The 16949-nt window shown below is 52.0% G+C and overlaps 3 protein-coding genes across 5 annotated transcripts; 1 reads left to right on the forward strand and 2 right to left on the reverse strand.

The window, feature by feature from the left end:
- Positions 1–395: 395 nt before the first annotated feature.
- LOC146437118 (uncharacterized) lies at positions 396–1433 on the reverse strand. The gene is made up of 3 exons (XM_085063626.1): positions 1382–1433; positions 733–1247; positions 396–532 (listed from the first exon to the last, which is right to left on the reverse strand). Exons 1-3 carry the CDS (start codon positions 1430–1432, stop codon positions 505–507), a joined length of 594 nt encoding a protein of 197 aa, XP_084919752.1. The 5' UTR covers position 1433; the 3' UTR covers positions 396–504.
- A 1167-nt stretch (positions 1434–2600) lies between these two features.
- On the forward strand, positions 2601–16835 carry DNAJC17 (DnaJ heat shock protein family (Hsp40) member C17). 2 transcript variants are annotated; one of them, XM_085063622.1, is made up of 11 exons: positions 2601–2971; positions 4277–4346; positions 5310–5368; positions 6116–6203; positions 6599–6681; positions 7058–7154; positions 7531–7580; positions 8090–8167; positions 9192–9272; positions 10151–10279; positions 16628–16835. In XM_085063622.1, exons 1-11 carry the CDS (start codon positions 2729–2731, stop codon positions 16751–16753), a joined length of 1104 nt encoding a protein of 367 aa, XP_084919748.1. In that variant the 5' UTR covers positions 2601–2728; the 3' UTR covers positions 16754–16835. The 2 variants fall into 2 exon arrangements, with proteins under 2 accessions (XP_084919748.1, XP_084919749.1); XM_085063623.1 differs by lacking the exon at positions 16628–16835 and adding an exon at positions 12837–13006.
- C5H15orf62 (chromosome 5 C15orf62 homolog) lies at positions 12798–15646 on the reverse strand. Of its 2 annotated transcripts, none has more exons than XM_085063624.1 (2): positions 14559–15646; positions 12798–14302 (listed from the first exon to the last, which is right to left on the reverse strand). In XM_085063624.1, exon 2 carries the CDS (start codon positions 14020–14022, stop codon positions 13507–13509), a length of 516 nt encoding a protein of 171 aa, XP_084919750.1. In that variant the 5' UTR covers positions 14023–14302; positions 14559–15646; the 3' UTR covers positions 12798–13506. The 2 variants fall into 2 exon arrangements, with proteins under 2 accessions (XP_084919750.1, XP_084919751.1); XM_085063625.1 differs by having other exon boundaries at positions 12798–14123; positions 14550–15646.
- Positions 16836–16949: the final 114 nt, after the last annotated feature.

Genomic DNA, 16949 nt, shown 5'->3' on the forward strand with positions numbered 1-16949 from the left:
TGGCTCTTGCTCCAGTTCTGGCTCCTCCCTGAGGAGCCTGGGATGTCCTGCTGGGACTCTGGAGCTTGTCCCTGGTGAGGATTCCAGCTTCTCCACTGCCTCTGCCTTGTGGAGTGGTCACGGTGCACCATTTCCTGGGAGTTTGTCTCAGTGTCCTGGCCTCTCCTGTGGGACCTGCCCCGAGTTTGGCTCCTTGTTGCGTGCTGTTGCCCAGAGGAATCCCAGTCTTCCCACTGGTGTGTCTCACTTATTCCCGAGGAGGTGTCATATTGGGACCTTGGAGTGTGTGTGCCATCATCATTCCAGCTCCTCCAGCGCCTCTGCCCTGCGGAGCGGTCATGGGGCACCGTTCCCTGGGAGTTATGGCCTCTCCTGTGGGATCTGCCCCGGGTTCGGCTCCTTGTGGCATGGTGTTGTCCAGAGGAATCAGAGTCTTCCCTCTCATGTGTCTCACTGCTCTCTGAGGAGGTGTCATGTCGGGACCTTGGAGTGTGTCTGTCATCATTATTCCAGCTCCTCCAGCGCCTGCGCCCTGTGGAGCGGTCATGGGAGCCAGGCTGGGAATCCTGGCCTCTCCTGGAGGACCTGCCCTGCCACCCATTCCGGCCATGGGAACGCCGCCTGCCCCTGCTCCCTCTGCTGTGGCCCCATGGCCGCTCCTGCTGGCTCCATGATCTGCGGAACCCACGCCGTGTCGGAGGCCGGGAGGAGGCCGGGACGTCCCATTCAAACCTTGGAGCTCGTCCCTCTCCAGGTGTGTCCTCCCAAGCCCTTCTCCGCTGCCGCCTCCTCCTCCTTGGGGAGTCGCTGCCTCGGCCGTGCTGAGACCGCCAGCGGCCATCATGGGCCCACCTCACGGATGTCCTTTGCCTCCTCTCACGGGGCCCGAAGCGTACAAAGTGTCTGGAGCAGCTCCGCAGCTGCTGTGCGGAGTGGCCGCGCCATCTCCTCTTGCCGTTGTACACGCGGTCCTGCACCTCATGGTACAGTGCCACGTGCTGGGGGTAGGGGTGGCGCGTGGGCCGCTGGCAGCGCGGGCACACGGCCTCGCTCAGGGTCCAGTCCCACAGGCACAGGTGGCAGAAGCAGTGCCGGCACGAGCTGGAGCACACTGTACTGATGTCCCGGCACTCCGGGCACACGGCGTTCTCCCGGTTGTTGTCCTGCGGTGTGGTAGGGGCCACCTGGCTGGCATTGGCAGCAGAGGTGCCCAGCTCTGGAGTGTCCTCCCTCGATGACATCTTGCCCTGCAAGAAGCACACAGTGCAGGTACCTCTCCCCAAAATCCCACAGCTCCTCGTCCCTCCAGGGCTGTCCCGCACCTCAACTGCGGGGCCGTGGTGGGGCTGGAATAGTGGTGTTTGCATCCCACGGGTCTCACCATGGGATTGCGGTTCTGTGCCCCCTGTCCTGCTTTTGTGACGTGGCCCATGTCCCGTGGCTGCTGTGACATCACTAACGGTGTTGTCATAAAGGGCCACTGTTGAGGCTTGGGACAGCCCTGAAGGGGTGAGGTGCTGTGCTTGGGTTTAGGGTCAGGTGTCAGCGGATAAATTTTGTGTCTTGCAGGGCAAGAAGGTGTCACAGGAGGGGAACCTGGAGGGGATCCTCAGGGAGAGGCCATAGGAGGTCCCCAAGGTGGCACCATGATGGCCAAAGGTGACCCCAGCATGCCCAGGGCTACCACTCACCAGGAACTGGAGTTGGTGGACAAGGGGAATGGCTCCAAACTATAAAAGGGCAGATTTAGGTGGAACACTGAAAAGAAATTCTTCCCTGTGAGGGTGAGGCCCTGGCACAGGATGCCCAGAGAAGCTGTGGCTGCCCCATCCCTGGAAGTGTTCCAGGCCGGGTTGGATGGGGTTTGGAGCAACCTGGCCTAAGGAAAGGTGTCCCTGCACATGGCAGGAGGTGGAATGGGATGATCCATAAGGTCTCTTTGAGCACAAACCATTCCAGGACTCTATGACTCATCACAAAGTAGGAGGTGGCAGTGGAGCAGGGCTTGGAACAACACTCATGATGACTTTAGTCTTCACCCTGAGAGCTGAGGCGCTCCTTGGGTGAGGCTCTGTGGAGACAGACCAGGAATCTTTACGTTTATTGCACTGCTGGGTAAGAAAACCTCTCTGAAATGATTCATTTTGCTGGATTCATGGCTATCCAGTTTTCTTCATGATCTCAGGTTTGTTACTCTTGTTGATTAGGGTAAGTTAAGTAATCTTCAGCCATGAGGACACAAATCCTACTAGAATAAAGGAATAAGGGCTGAAAATTTCCATCTCCTGTGTATGGGAATAATTGGATAGGCTTTCTTCTACATTGCTCCCATTTCAGAGCAGTGGAGAAAAAGGGAGGTACCTTAGATCAATAACAAGACCAGAATTTCCCAAGGAGCTGTGCCTCGGGCTGACAGGGATGCTTTTCTGGGGACAACTAAAACAAGTAAATTTTTGGGAACGAGCTAGAGCTGGGCTTGCACCACCCGACACAGGCACAGGCTTCCCGGGGAGGTGGTGGAATACCATCCCTGCAGGGATCTAGCCCGTGGACGTGGATACATCTGTGGTACTTGTGGACACTGTCAGTGGTGACCTTGGGGGACGGCGGGACCCACGTGCCGTTCCCCCGAAGGACTCCCTGCCCGCGCACAGCCCCACGGGACTTGTAGTTTTCCTCCAGCTTCGCCCCGCCCGCAGCCGCCGCTAAAGAACCTACAATACCCGGCATGCCTAACGCGGCGCTGTGCCCCGGCAGTGCTCATCCGCGGGGGCGCGCGGTGCATCACGGTGCTTGTAGTCCAGTCTTCCCCTGCCGTGCGTGGCACGGCGGCCTGTGGGGACTACATTTCCCAGCGACCGCAGCGCCGGCAGCGGAACCGGGAAGGGGGAAGATGGCGGTGGATAAGGAGCTGCTGGAGCGGGACCTCTACGGGCTGCTGGGGGTCGGCGAGAGGGCGTCCGAGAAGGAGGTGAGAGGCGCGGGCGGCTCGGGACGGGCTTCTTCTGTCCCCTGCCTGTCGCGGTGTCCTCTGGAGCGGTGCGTTCCCGGCGCTGCTCTGCAGCGCTGCTCTGCAGTGCTGGGCTGAGGGGCTGCTCGCAGCGCTGCTGCGGGACCGGAGCTGTCAGACCTCGGGAAAATCCCGTTTTTACTGATGTTGGCGGTGTTATATCCCGGTTTTGCTGAGATTGGCGTAATTGCCTTAATTCAGCCCTGCGCGTTGTCAGTCCTGCGGGGCGAGACCCGCGTTTGGAGGAGGAAATGGCTTGGAAAGAACTGCTGGGTTGGTCTGGGACACTATTCCTCTCGCTTTATGTGCTTCCAGAAGGGAAATTCCCGTGTTTATCCAAAAATCCGGTTGTTAGACGTTTGTCCGAGTGCCCAGCAGCCATGTAGGTAATTTTGTGGGGTTGGAATTACACGTTTCCAGTTTTTGGTAGGATTTAGTTGGTTAGTCAGTGCTAAACACAAGAAGGAGGCTCCGAGAGAGCTGCAGAGGGGCTTTGGACAAAGACAGGACAAAAAGCGAATGGCTTCCCACTGCCAGAGGGCAGTTAGATGGGATATTGGGAAGAAATTCTGTACTGAGAGGGCATGTTGGAGGATGGAGCCCGGGGATGAGACGCGTGTCCCTCAGCTGGCCTCTTTTGCAGGACGTGGAGTCATCTGTAGGGCTTTTCCTTCACGTTCCCAATCCCGAGAGCTTTGTCCACCAGATGGGGCCGGGACACAACTTTTTCCACTCGTTTTAGTAGGGGATTGTTTGGTTGTGGGATAAGAGTGGCTTCCTTTTTTCCTTTCCCCATTTTTTTTCATTTCCCCATTTTTTTTCCTTTCCCCATTTTTTTCCATTTCCTCCCTTTTGATTCCCTTTCCTTTTTTTTTTTTCCTTCCCCCTTTTGGTTCCCTTTCTCTCTTTTTGGTTCACTTTCTGGCTTTTTTCCCTTCCCCCATTTTTTTATTCTCTCCCCCCTTTTTTTTTCCTTCTCCCTTCTTTCTCCCTTTTCCCTTTCCTCATATTTTATTCTCTCCCCTCTTTTTTCCCTCATCCCTTTTTCTCCCCTCTCCCTTTTTCCTGTGATGTTTCACTGCTGCAACACAAGACACCTGGAAGTAAAACCAGCTTTTAAAAGCTCCACCTTCCTCCAGACAGAGCCATATCCTGGGCCCAGCGGGTTACCCTTGAACACAGGGATTGGTTTTTTTATTTCCAAGTAATTTTTTTCGTCAGGGACAAACCAGTTCCCCCCAGTAACTCCCAGTGTGGCCCCTGCAGGTGAAGACAGCGTTCCGGCAGAAGGCTCTGACCTGCCACCCGGACAAGAACCCCGACAACCCCCGGGCAGGTGAGATGGGGCAGCTGCTCCTGGGAGCTCTAACTTCTCCAGGCTCCTGGAAGTGGCTCTGCTTCCCTGAGCTCTGTCCTGAGGGAATGGCTGGGTGTGTGTCCCTGGGAATACACACAGGTCTGGGAGTTGCTCCCTCTGGTGTTAACTCTGCCTTTTAAGGCTGAACAATCCCTGCTGGGTTTAGAAACACCTGTGTTGAAACAGTGCTGGAATTACAATTGCACTCCTCCAAATGTTCCCAACCTTTGGCTGTTTGGACACTGCTTTAATCCATATCTCTCACAGTCCAGAGAGTCACAGTATTGTGAAAAATTCCACGTTGGATTTTGGGCGGAAAAGCTGAAGATGTGGCAGGCAGAATTTGTGCACAAGGAGGAATTTCAGCTGCCTGCAGTGAGTGATTGCTGTGGATGGGGGTTGTAAAATTAGTGATTACTTTCCATTTTGTGTGTCAAGACTACTGATAATACATTTTCATAAAAATAAATATGATTTCCCAATGCTTATAATAAGACAAGAGGAAAGACTTTTAAAGGATGGCTCTAATACACCGATTTCCAGTACAACATAAGCAGGACTTCCTGATGGTGTGTTTGTACACAAACAAGAGGAAGTTGAAAGAAAAGGACTGAGAGGGAGAAGGAAATTGTGAGCTCTAGCTAAATGTGGCATGAAGGAGATATTGCTACCCAAAATAAAAAGAATCAGTAAGAAAAACTAAGTTTGTGTGTTCTGAGATTTCTCTTAAAATGAAGCAATCCCAACTTTTGTTCCTTTATTTACTCTCAAGTTTGTGCAACACCTTTGAGTTGAGATGTACTTGAGGCCAGAGGTTGTCTTACAGGGCGTTGGAAAGATGATTTTCTTTTCCTTGGAGAGACTTTCCCGCAAGAGTTGTCTTTCCTGGTTCTTCCCTCACCTGGTTTTCCTCATCTTACCTTTATTTCCTCTCATTGCCAGCGGAACTCTTCCACCAGCTGTCCCAGGCCTTGGCCGTGCTCACAGATGCAGCAGCCAGGGTAAGGATGCTCCCTTGGGAAGGGTGGGATTTTGGGAGTGTTGCTGGAAACACAATTCCTGCCTGTCCTGCTCTCTGCTCCGACAGAGACTCCATGAATACAAATCTCAGCTGTTATTCCCCATAGCCCTCCATGAGATCAAATCTCAGGTGCCAAAAAAGCTTGGAGAAATGTTGTGTTTCTGGTTTGCAGAGCAGCTCTGCCCCAGGGTGAGATTCTGCCTTTAATAACGTGCTGGACTGGGGTATATCCCATTTAATAACAACATCACTGATTCAGGAACACTGAATTCCCATGGCAACAGTTCATTTGCTGTTCCTGGAAAGTCAGGGGCTGACACATGAGTAATACCTGGATGCAATTCCTGAGGCTCCAAGCTTTGCTGTCTGTGGAACACAGGAGAGCTTGGACCCTTCTGGAGCTGTGAGGAGCTGGCTGAGGATCCACTGCCCAAGGCCTGAAAGGACCTGGAAATGTGCCTGGAAAGAATAAAAACAAACCAAAAATGAAAAAGAAACTCTCTCCAGATAAACTCAGGAGAGGGGAAAGTGTTGATTCCAGGTGATAAGAACTAAAATCTTGAACTAACTCCTCTTTTCAAATACTGGCAAGGCTTGTAATCCAAGAAGCAGCAGATGCTTCACCCCTGCTGACAGGGTTTCAATCCCTGATGTCGTTGTATTCCCTGCTTTCCAGTTTCTCTCCTGGTTTCTGTAGTTTCCCACTGTTGTGCTTGTTCCTTGGCAGGCAGCCTATGACAAGGTCAGGAGGGCGAAGAAGGAGGCTGCAGCAAGGACACAGAAACTCGATGAGAAGAGGAAGAAAGTAAAACTTGGTAGGAAAATCAAACCCTCACATTTTCTTGGTCTCCCTTAGCTGGGTGTTTGTATTTCTCCTTCTGCAGGAACTCCACAGGAATCAGTGAATCCATGTGGGATGACTCTGGTTGCTGTGTGCCCAGTACAGTGCAGGAGCCACCTGGAATTTCCTCCCACAGCCATAGCTAGGGTGGTCCTGCTCTAGGAAGGAAAGAATTAGGTCCTGCTCTGGGAATTAGGGGGGCTGAGGACTGTTAAAACTCCTTTGATGTGTAGGGGCAGAGGAGATAGCAGAGCTATCGGGATATTGGTGAAGCTGCAGCCAAGTTTGTGGTCTTTCTATCTTCCTCTGGTCAGCAGGGAAAATTCAGATTCTCTTTGGATTCTTTTAATTTTGTTTCTCTCTTTCCAGATCTTGAAGCCAGAGAACGGGAAGCCCAGTCCCAGGAGAATGAAGAGGAGGAGATCAGGATAACAAGATCATTAGAAGAGGAAGTAAGGATAAATTCTTAGTTCTCTCTGCTTTTTTTGAGGAGAATTGCTGGAAGTATTTCCATTCATAATGAAATTCATGGGATGAGGTGGAGCAAATCTCTAGGTAGCAGTCCTTCAACCTTTGGGATTAAAAGGTTCTATGAATCAGAGAACCCTGGAATGGTTTGGGTTGGAAGAGACCTTAAAGCCCATCCAGTTCCACCCCTGCCATGCTCAGGGACACCTTCCACCAGACCAGGTTGCTCCCTCTGGAGCTGTCCCAGGGGAACTGGCAGGAGGGATCACCTAGGTGGGTGGGAAACCCAAGCTGTCCTTGGATGTGTCTGGCTGGCATTCCATCCCCAGATCCATGCCTCAGGTGTTCCCTGTGCTGTAGATAATCCGCCTGCGTGAGGAGGGCTCCCGGCAGCTGGAGGAGCAGCAGAGGCTCATCAGGGAGCAGATCCGCCTGGAAAGGGAGCAGCACAGCCGAGGTGAGCCTGGAGCCCTCACCTGCAGCTGCCACTGGGCTCTTTGGGAGCTCCCTACCCTTCATTTTTCCAGTTGTCCCAGCACAACCCTCTTGCAGGGAAAAACGCCTCAGAACAGGTCTCCTGCTTGTATTTTTGCTGACCTGTTTCTAGCCTTGATCATGGCAAGTCTGGGCATTCTAGAAGGAAGAAATGCTGCCATGGAATATTCAGTCCATGCTGCAGTTCCTGTTGCACAAGATTTTTGGGGCTGAAATGGTCCAGTGGAAATCCCAAAGTGTTTCCTGTCACCATATGTTTGTTCTCAGGGAAAATCTTTTGTGCTAAATACTGAGGAATTTTCACCTATGTCCTTTCCATTTTTTTTTTCTTTCTTTAGGCAAGCAGGAAAGAAATGGAGCAGACGGCAAAATGACTCCTAAGCTCAAGGTAAGACATCCTTAAAAAGCTCGGGTTTGGTGAAAACTGATAGAATGTGGTGGAAAACAGAAGGGACACTTCAGTCCTGATGAGCTGGCACGTATTTTTTTACACTGGAGGTCAAGTTCCTCCGTGGAATGTGCATCCTCACTTGAACAGCTCCTGTCCTTGCTGCTGGAATCCCTTCCTCCCTCATCTTTTCTTTGCCTGCTCCAAATTTCTGAGCCTGGAACTGACTTGTCTGTGCTTTAAGCACAGGGAAACATCTGCTAATTACCATGGCAGAGCCATTAGCATCCTTTCAAGTGTGATCTTTTTTTATTTCAGCGAGCAGCGTTTCTCCCTGTTCCCCAAACAGTTTGTTCCCTGTGCTCACTCCCAAGCTGAGATCACTGTCTTGGCAGGCCTGGCAGCGTGGCTGTAAATAGCAGACGTGGTGAATGTGCAGGGGGTGGGAGCTGCTGGAGCAGGCAGCGCATCCAGACGGGAAGAATTAACTCCTGGTGTTTGTTTCCCAGCTCAGGTGGAAATGCAGGAAAGAAGATGAGACGGGAGGGGGATACTCCAAAGATGTGCTGCTGCAGATCCTGCAAAAGGTCCTGTCTGACACTTCACTGTTACTGGGTCTTCCCCTGCTCTCAGTGCTGTACAGATAGTGAATTCTAGGAAGCTGCGTATCACAGAATCGTGGGACAATTTGGGTTGGAAGTGACCTTAAAAATTATTCAGTCAAACCCTCTGCCATGAGCAGGGACACCTTCCACTGGCCCAGGTTGCTCCAAGCTCTGTCCAAACTGGCCTTGGATGTTTCCAGGGATCCAGGGGCAGCCACAGCTTCTCTGGGTGACCTGTGCCAGGGCCTCAACACCCTCACAGGAAAGGATTTTATTTTAGTAACCTTATCTAAACAGGTAGTCTAATCTAAACAGCCAGTTTGAAGCCATTCCCTGTGTCCTGTCACTCCACTTGTGAGCTATAAACTAGAGTGGCTCATTTTCTTCCTTGATCAACTTTCTCATGCAGTTTTCTGAGCTCATCAACTTGATCATGGAGTGATTAAGGTTGGAAAGGATTTCTTAAATCATGGAATCCAACCTTTGAACCAAGTTGGATCCTTTGATCCAGGAGCTGGGAGCTGTTTCCCAGCTAACAGCTCTGCCTGGCTCGCAGCAGGCACTCCTGCTGAAACAGCAACTGCAGACTCTTCCCACTGGATGCTTCCTGCCCACTTAGTCTGGCTGCTGTGTGGTTGTGGTGCACTTACCCTTCACATCCATCCCTGGTGTGGGAAGTGCAGACAGGCACTGACAAGCCTTTGATCTGATCAATCCCAGCCTGGCATCTTTATTTTCCCTCTGAGCTCTTGCTCTGAGCTCAGCAGCCCTCTTGCACTGGGGCTTGCTGACAGCCAAGTGTGTAGCTCTGTGCCTTCCCAGATTATTTCTTGGAGGGACAGAAATGGTGGCAGGGTGGGGTCAGTGGAAGCAGGACTGAAATGGTGACAGCTCAAGCCTCATGTCTGTGAAAACACATGTTTTCTCTTTGCGTTCATTTGATAAATGAACTTGACATCTCTCCTGGCTCTGTAATTAGCTTCCCTTCCTTTCTTTCTTTCCACAGTATGGTGATGTGCTCAATTTGTTGATCTCCAGCAGGAAGACTGGGAGCGCAGTGGTGGAATTTGCCACGGTGAAGGCAGCTGTGAGTGTGCAGAGCCCCTGCTGGGTGTGCTGGGGGTGGCACAGGACAGGGTGACAGCCTGGCCACAGCCCTGTCATTAAGGCAGTGGAGAAGGCTAATGAGAGTCTAAAGGCACAGAGGCACGAAGGGAGTGGCAGAGCTGGAGGCACAAACGCAGAGATCAGGCACATAAACAGGTTGTGCATGGAGCAGGCTGAGGGAAGAGGCACTGCCTTAAAGATCAGGCACTGAGCACTCACTCAACTCTCTCTGAAGGTGAACTACCTTGGAGTTGGGCTTATGTGTTTTGGAGGTGATGTCAGTGATTTGCAGTGAAAAACAACCCAAAATGCCTTGACTCATGCTGTGGGAGAAGAAATCATCAATTAACATAAATTTTAGTAGTCCAATCAACTTGGGCTGTACAAGAATCTCTATTCCTTGTTAGCTGCTCTTTCACTCATATCCAAATAATATGAAGCACCAGAATTTTGTGTGATCTGTTTATCAAAGGTATTGTCAGGGGTATGGACCACAGAGGTGCTTCTCATATAGGGCAGCTGTGAAATCTGAGAATCATGGAATGGTTTGGGATGGAGGAGTCCTTAAAAATGATCTAATTCCAACAAATTTTGTAGAATGGAATCATAGAATGGTTTGGGTTTGAAGGGACCTTAAAAGATCACTTATTTCAAACCCCCTGCCATGGGCAGGCACACCTTCCACTAGCCCAGGTTGCTCCAAACCCCGTCCAACCTGGCCTTGGGCACTTCCTGGGATGGGTCTTGGTTTTGCCCTGGCCTTGAGGCCAGTCTGAGATGGGAAAATGATTGTTGGTGACCTGCGAGGGAATGGGGTCTGAAATTCAGGTGTTGATGGAAGAATTTTTTCCCTGCCAGGAGATGGCTGTGAAGAATGAAGTTGGCCTGCTAAATAATCCACTGAAGATTTCCTGGCTGGAGGGGCAGCCCCGGAGCCACCCCAGCAATGTCCTCCCTGACAGCACCAGCCAGCCCAGGACCTCACAGGTGAGAACGGGCTGTGGGATGGAAATCTGGTACTGTAACAACCTAAATCTCAGTGTGCTCTGTAGTTGTGGTCAGATAAAAGCTCTTGATGCCAGGCCTGGCTTTCTGTGTTGCATCAGTGGCTTTTTAAAGGACCTCTTGCCTGGGCAGCAGCACACTGGGAACTGGAGCTATTTGGATGACTGGGTCTTCACATATTCCCCCTCTCCCAAGTGAAGAACAAGGGTGTTCCTTGCTCAGCCCAAAGCCTCCAAGTGCCATTCTGGAGATGTCTTTAATATGTGTTGACTGTTGGAATCCTCTGAGTGAGAGCTGCTGAGAGGTTCCTTTAGAGAGCCTGCATTCACAGGAGGAAGAAATTCCAGTGCTGGAAGGAAACCTCTATTCTTTAGGGTCTGCAGGAGGGAGGAGACAGCAATATCAAACTAAATAGCCCTTTGTGTCTTCACTCCCTAAATATTTTAAGCTTGTGGGATTGTTCAGTGTGTTCACCCTCTAGATTTTTTTATTAAGTACTTTATTTACATTGTTTGTAATTGTACTTTAGAATGCCTGGTTGTTATCCTGTCCATGTAGGACCAGGGAGGGTCCTGCAGCCGCAGGAGATTCACCAGAGCTCTAGGAAGGAAACTGGGGCAATAAGCAGAATCCGAACCACGTTATTTGAGAATGTCTCACTAGCAGAGAGTGAGAACTGGCTCATTCCTACTGAAGGGGGGTGCTGGTGGAACTGGCTAGTGGATTCTGTGGGTTCAGATCCCTGAGTTTGTCTTGGCCTGTTTCCATGCCCAAAGCTTGCTAGTGGGGAAGTGCAGTGTCTGCCTGCGGTGCAGGATTAGTGTGGTGGGGCAGCAGGGAGAGCAGGAAAGCAGCACACAGAGCTCCTGACTCACCCCTGCTCAGCACAGCCTCCTCAGTCCCACCTCGCTCTGGGAATGGTGAGGAGCTGCTGCCAGGGCCCTGCATCCTTCCCAGGAGTTGCCCTGCTGGTGCTTGGCTGCCTTTCCTGCTGCTGTTACCTGTAAGAAGCTGCACTTTCTGGGATTATACTGCAGCCTTGGATCTCCAAGCTGCTCTGGTTCCCATTTTTCCTTGCTCCTACTCCAGACCTTCCCCAAATCCTCCTGCTGCATCCCCTAGGATGCTTCTAAAACCTGTAACGTGTTAAAAGCTTCTCCTGGCTGATCTGCTTCCAGCTGACTTAGCTTGTGCTCTCCAGTTCTAGAATGTGCACAGTGAGCTTCCACATCCCTGTTCCCTCTCCCTCTTCCTTTCACACCCAGCCTGGCTTCCCAGCCACCAGGCTCCACGTTCTTGCTTCCAGGCTGCATTTATCTCATTCTGATTTCAGCTGCCCTTGCTTCCTATTCACTTCCCCCCTCTGTTTTTGTCTGAGTCCACCCCTGTTCTGTTCCCACTCTGCAAAAGCAGCTCCTTCCCTGCTCTGCTTTGGGAAACAGCCCAAACCTGCAGTGTTCTCATGGCAACATGCTCACTACTCATCCTCTGCTCCCTGTCTGGGACAGGCAGCCAGCTACTCCCTGCCAGGGAGAGCCAGCCAGGACCTGAGTGCCAAAATCTGCAGGGAAAAGACAGCCAGATCCTAGCCAGGGGGGTTGGAAGCAGTTCCCAGGTGGAAGCTGTGCTGTGAGGAGGCTGCTCTGCTTCCACAGCCTTGCTGTCTCCTACAGCAGCAGGTGCACGTTGTCCAGCAGTTCCTGGAGAGCTGCTGCAGCCAAGCAGGCTCCAGTTCCCCTTGGAATTCAAAAGCTGTGGCTTGGCCAGTGTTACTCCAGGCTATTGAGATCAGTGGCTGTGTGATGGTTCAAAGCACACAGCAGCTGTGGAGAGCTTGTTTTGCCACTCCAACAGCATGGAAAATGCAATTTTGGGAAGGTTTGCTCTGCTCCTGCAGTGGGATCTCCCTGCCAGTGCTCCTCAGCCATTCAGCCCTGAGAAAAACCTCCTCCCTGACACTCTTGCACCTTTTCTAAGCTCCTTGGAGGTTTCAGAGGGTTTGTTTCCTATTATCTGACTTTGAGAGGTGAATCTCTCAGAGTAAGAGTTGTGCCTTCTCTGGAATGTCCCTGCACTTTGCTGTTGTCACTTCCAAAGTTCCTAGTTATCTGGGGGCATGGAAGTTTTATTATTGTTATTTTTAAAAGAGCCCTAATAGTAAAAAAGGTAAGAACTGGTACTTTCTGCAGGGTTCTTTTAACAGTTTGTCCTGATACTGCCCAAAATGTTCTCAGCCTGGCAGAGCCCTTTCCTGTCCAGCTCAGAGTGGGGAACTGTTCCTGCCTTGCCCCAAGCTGTGAGAGCTCTCCTCAGGGGAAAATCAAGTCCCAACAACTCTGTCCTTCCCCCAGCCCAGAAAAGCAGAGCCACAGTGGTTCCTGCCCCTCATAAAACCCTGCAGTGCTAGGGAGGATGGGTCTGGACCATTCCAGATACCCTGTGCTCCTGGTGCCTGAGATTTCTATGGCTTGTTCCCAATGAAATGAGGCAACCAGACATATCCAGTCACAGATACATTTATTCTTCCATGTCTGTACAGCTGGGAGCTCAGTGCATGCGTGAGGCAGCAGTGTCAGAGACATCTCTTCTGCCAGGAGGATAAATCCACTGCTGTATCAGGAGCCTGCATGGATGCTTACCTGTTTCCAGGCTGGGAGTGCCATCTGCACTGGAGTTAGGGGAAAAGAAACACAAGGAGGAAGAGAAAAACGGAGGAACAGCTTTGAGCTTTCATATCCAAACATGGTGGGGGAAGAAGCCCCAGTTCCTGTCTCTTGGCCCTCAGAGCTTTGGCTTTGGGGTGCAGGGCTGCTGCCTCCTTGCAGGCTGCCTGCTGTTCCACAAGTGATCCGTGCCAAATCCCTGTGTGTCCTTGCCCCGCAGTCACATCCCCAAAATAACAAGTCTCTCCCAAACAGTGCCAGTCTTCCCTGAGGAGGGGACGTGCAGTCCGGAGTGGGAAGTTCCCGGAGTGGAGAGTGGAAAGTTGCCCATGAGACAGCAGACAGTGCTCTCACCTGAGCATGGAGCCCTTGAGCTCTGCTCCAGAGGATTCCTTGGCAAGGACAGGGATGGTCTGTGCTGGGTGAGGTGAGGACAACAAAACAGGCCACACACAACAGGCATGCTCTAGCATCCTTCCTCCTTCCAGGATCAGAGGAACTGGCAGCAGCAGTGAGTAACTGGCATGTGAAGGACAGTAAATACCTTCAAATGGCATAATCCCTCGGGTTCTGTTTCCTGAGGGTCTGCAGGACATCCTCAAGGAGCGATAGCCCCAAATCCACTTTGAAGGACAGGAAGGGGTCGGCCAGGTCGGGAAGAGTGGTGCTGGTCTGGAGACCTGCCTCTGAGGTGCCGTGGTCTGTAGCCTGGTCCTTGTGCGTCGGAGTGGCTTTGTGGTATGGAGCAGCATCGGAAAAGGAGAGGTCGGAGTGGGAATCTGTGTGATCGATGATGTTGGGGCAGCTGGAACTGTCCAGGTACAGCCGGGGAGGCTTGGGAGGAGCTTGTGCCTTGGCCAGGTTCTGCTCGCTCTGACAGGACAGGTACTCAGACTTGTCCTTCAGATCCCTCAAGCATTCCCTCTTCTGGCCATCCGTGTCCAGAGTGTGGCTGTTTTGGTTCAGGATGATGACTTGGTTGCCCAGCTTTTTGTGCCTCCTGAGGGAGAAGCGTCTGAAGAAGGTGGTGGACTTGATGGACCCCCTGCGCCAAGTATCCATGCTGAGGGAAGGTGGTGAGGAGCAGGAGTGCTGACTCCTCACAAGCAGGAGCCGAGGGATCAGCAGCAAGCCACGCAACAGGAACAACCTCTTCCTGCCCTGTTCCTGGAGCTGAAAGGAAAACGGAGAGGCTGGTAGTGCAGGAAATGCAAACTCCACGCCGTGGCAAGGAGCTCTTGGCTTGTCTTGGATCTCAAGGAGTCTCCTCGTGGAGCAGAGAGGAGAGGAGAGGAGCGGCGGTGAGTGAGCGAGCTCGTTAAACGCGTGCTGCGGCTCCGGGCTGGTGGGGAACAGCAGAGGCACAGTCACCATGAGAACAGATCTAATCTGGCATCTAGAACAGAAGGGCACTCGGGTGCCATGGTAACCAGGCACCTTCTGCGGAGGGGCACCTCTGGAAAAGCGCCGTGGGTGGCTGGGAACGAGACGGTGACTCAGTCCCACCGCAGGAACCCAGGGAATACAGGCAAAGGGGGATGTAAAAAGCGACAACGCAGGAGGCAGTGTTGGGAAAATTGGATGCAAAGGAGACTTACGCTGTGTTGGAGCAGCTCTGAGTCCAGGAGTGGAGAGGAGAAGCTGCTGGAGCACTTGGAGAACTGGGCCTGCCACGGTCACCAGGATGAAGATGCAAGTCCAGGGACAGCTCAGCCAGGCGTCCAGGAATTCAGCCAGGTTGGACCCAGAGTGCCAAAACTCCCCAGCACTGCTGCTGCCGCCGTTCCTTCATGTGCCACCCGTCGCTGCTTCCTGGGCTGCAGCTCCCTGCGTGGATGTGTTTGTTTTGAGCCAAGCCCTTGCTGAGTCAGCCACGTCAGAAACTGGGTTTTACTCGATTGGTAATTGCCAGGATTGCAGGAAGTAGGTGTGTGGGGTGGCAAAGCCTTGGCCCACGCTCAGGCACCCAGGAGCATGTGCTCGGAGCCCACCTGGATCAGTCTGCTCTCCCTCCTGCCGCTCTGAGGGCTCCTTATGTCAGCAGAGCTCCCAAACCAGGCTGCATATAATCTCCTGTCTGTTTTAAATTTTAATCCCAGTGCGAGGTGGGGCTTCAGGTTTGTGTGGGTGATTCATCTGCATGAGTCTCATGCAGCCGCTTCCATCCAGCCCAGCAAATTCCTGGGGCTGGTGGATGGGACTTGGAAGGATCCCCGCTGAGGGCTGATACCATCGGTGCTTTCTCAGACACTGCTGCTGCCAGTACCCAAAGGTCATTTTGCTCATGTGGCTCCTAAGACACTAATTAGACTCTTAATTTCCCACTTGATGTTCCCTTATCTGTTGTGGGCTTTCATAGTGTCTTGGCAGCCGGAGGAACCACTTCGCTGGCACAGGATAAGGAATTGCACTCGCCCTGTTTCCATGCAGAGTCTTATTTAGCCATTCTGTTGCCTTTGTATCCCTTCTGCTTCCTAAGAAATCCTTAAATATCTGGAGAAGCTGTGGCTGCCCCATCCCTGAAAGTGTTCAAAGCCAGGGTGGAGCAGCCTGGGCTAGTGGAAGGTGTCCCTGCCCGTGGCACGAAGTTGGAACCAGATGATGTTTAAGATCCCTTCCCACCCAAACCATACTGGGATTCCATGATTCTCTGAGATCACCGCTTAACCCACTTCCTAGAAAAATGAGTATGAAGGGGTTTTTTCCATTCATCACCTGTCAAGGCGCTTTTATTTCCACCTGAACTGTCAAGGAATGAGCTGGATGTTTCCAAGCCGTGCAGTGCTTTCATACATCCAAAATAGCACGGCCACCTGCTAGTGTGGAATGGCTTTGGAAGCAGTGCCAAAGCACCAGAGCAGCTGTCATCTGCTGCCCACGTTCATTAGGCAGAGTCTGCAATCAAGTCCCTTGACATGATAGTTGCTGCCACACACAGCAGGAAGGCTCCGGGAGCTTTGGAAAACTCTTCCATTCCTGTGTCAGGTTTGGGAACGTAGCCAGTGGTTTTCTTTCTGCAGCCACTTAGAATCATGGAATTGTTTCCCTTTGGAAAAGACCACTGAGATCATTGATTGCAACTGTTGGAATCATGGAATGGTTTGGCTTGGAAGGGACTTTAAAGCTCATCAGTTCCACCCCAGGGCAGGGACACCTGCCCTTATCCCAGGTTGCTCCAACCTGGCCTGGAACACTTCCAGGGGTGGAGCAGCCACAGCTTCTCTACCAACCTGTGCCAGGGCCTCACTACCATCAGACAGTTGGAAGTTGGTCACTTCCATGACTAAACCACAAAGGTTTGATATTTTTTTATGGCATTAGCCTTTATAACAGGTGAGGTGTAGGCTGGACTTCAGTCACCAGTGTTGTAGGTGCAGGGTGAGCTTCTCATCCAAAACAATGCCCCATCCAGCCTCACAGAATGCTGACTCCGTGTCTGTCCTGCTTTCCTCATCAACCGCACTTATTGCTGGTTATTTTTAATGATCATTTTAATGACAACTCCTGGTTATTTCCCATATTCAGGCAGCTTTCACCCACCTCACCTGATTTTTGTGGGATTCAACTGCTTCCTGCCTGGAACACCAGTGTTGTGAGGGGAATCTGGGGAGGGGCTGTGTGTCTGTGCTGTCCTGACAGGTTGTGTGTGTTTCCTGCTCCTTCCCAGGTGTCGGTGGTGTCGGAGAGGGACTACGAGAGCCTGGTGATGATGAGGATGCGCCAGGCAGCTGAGAGGCAGCAGCTCATCGAGCAGCTCCAGCGAGAAGATGAGGAGGAGAAGTCCCACACTTAGCACGAGAGCATGGATTCTCTCCACCCCTCTATCCCCCCAGAGCTCTTTCTTAATTTAAGTCAATAAACCTCCTTTTTTTAAAGGTGTTGTGGGAATAGAAACTCTTGGGGACTGCGGCCCTTATCCCTTTCCAGGTTTGGGGAAGGAATGGCTGCCTGAGCTTCGCAGAGTGCATGTGTTACCCTGTCAGTGTGTG

This window comes from Lichenostomus cassidix, chromosome 5 (genome assembly GCF_008360975.1).
Source record: "Lichenostomus cassidix isolate B80296 chromosome 5, HeHo_3.0, whole genome shotgun sequence".
NCBI classification, from domain to species: domain Eukaryota; kingdom Metazoa; phylum Chordata; class Aves; order Passeriformes; family Meliphagidae; genus Lichenostomus; species Lichenostomus cassidix.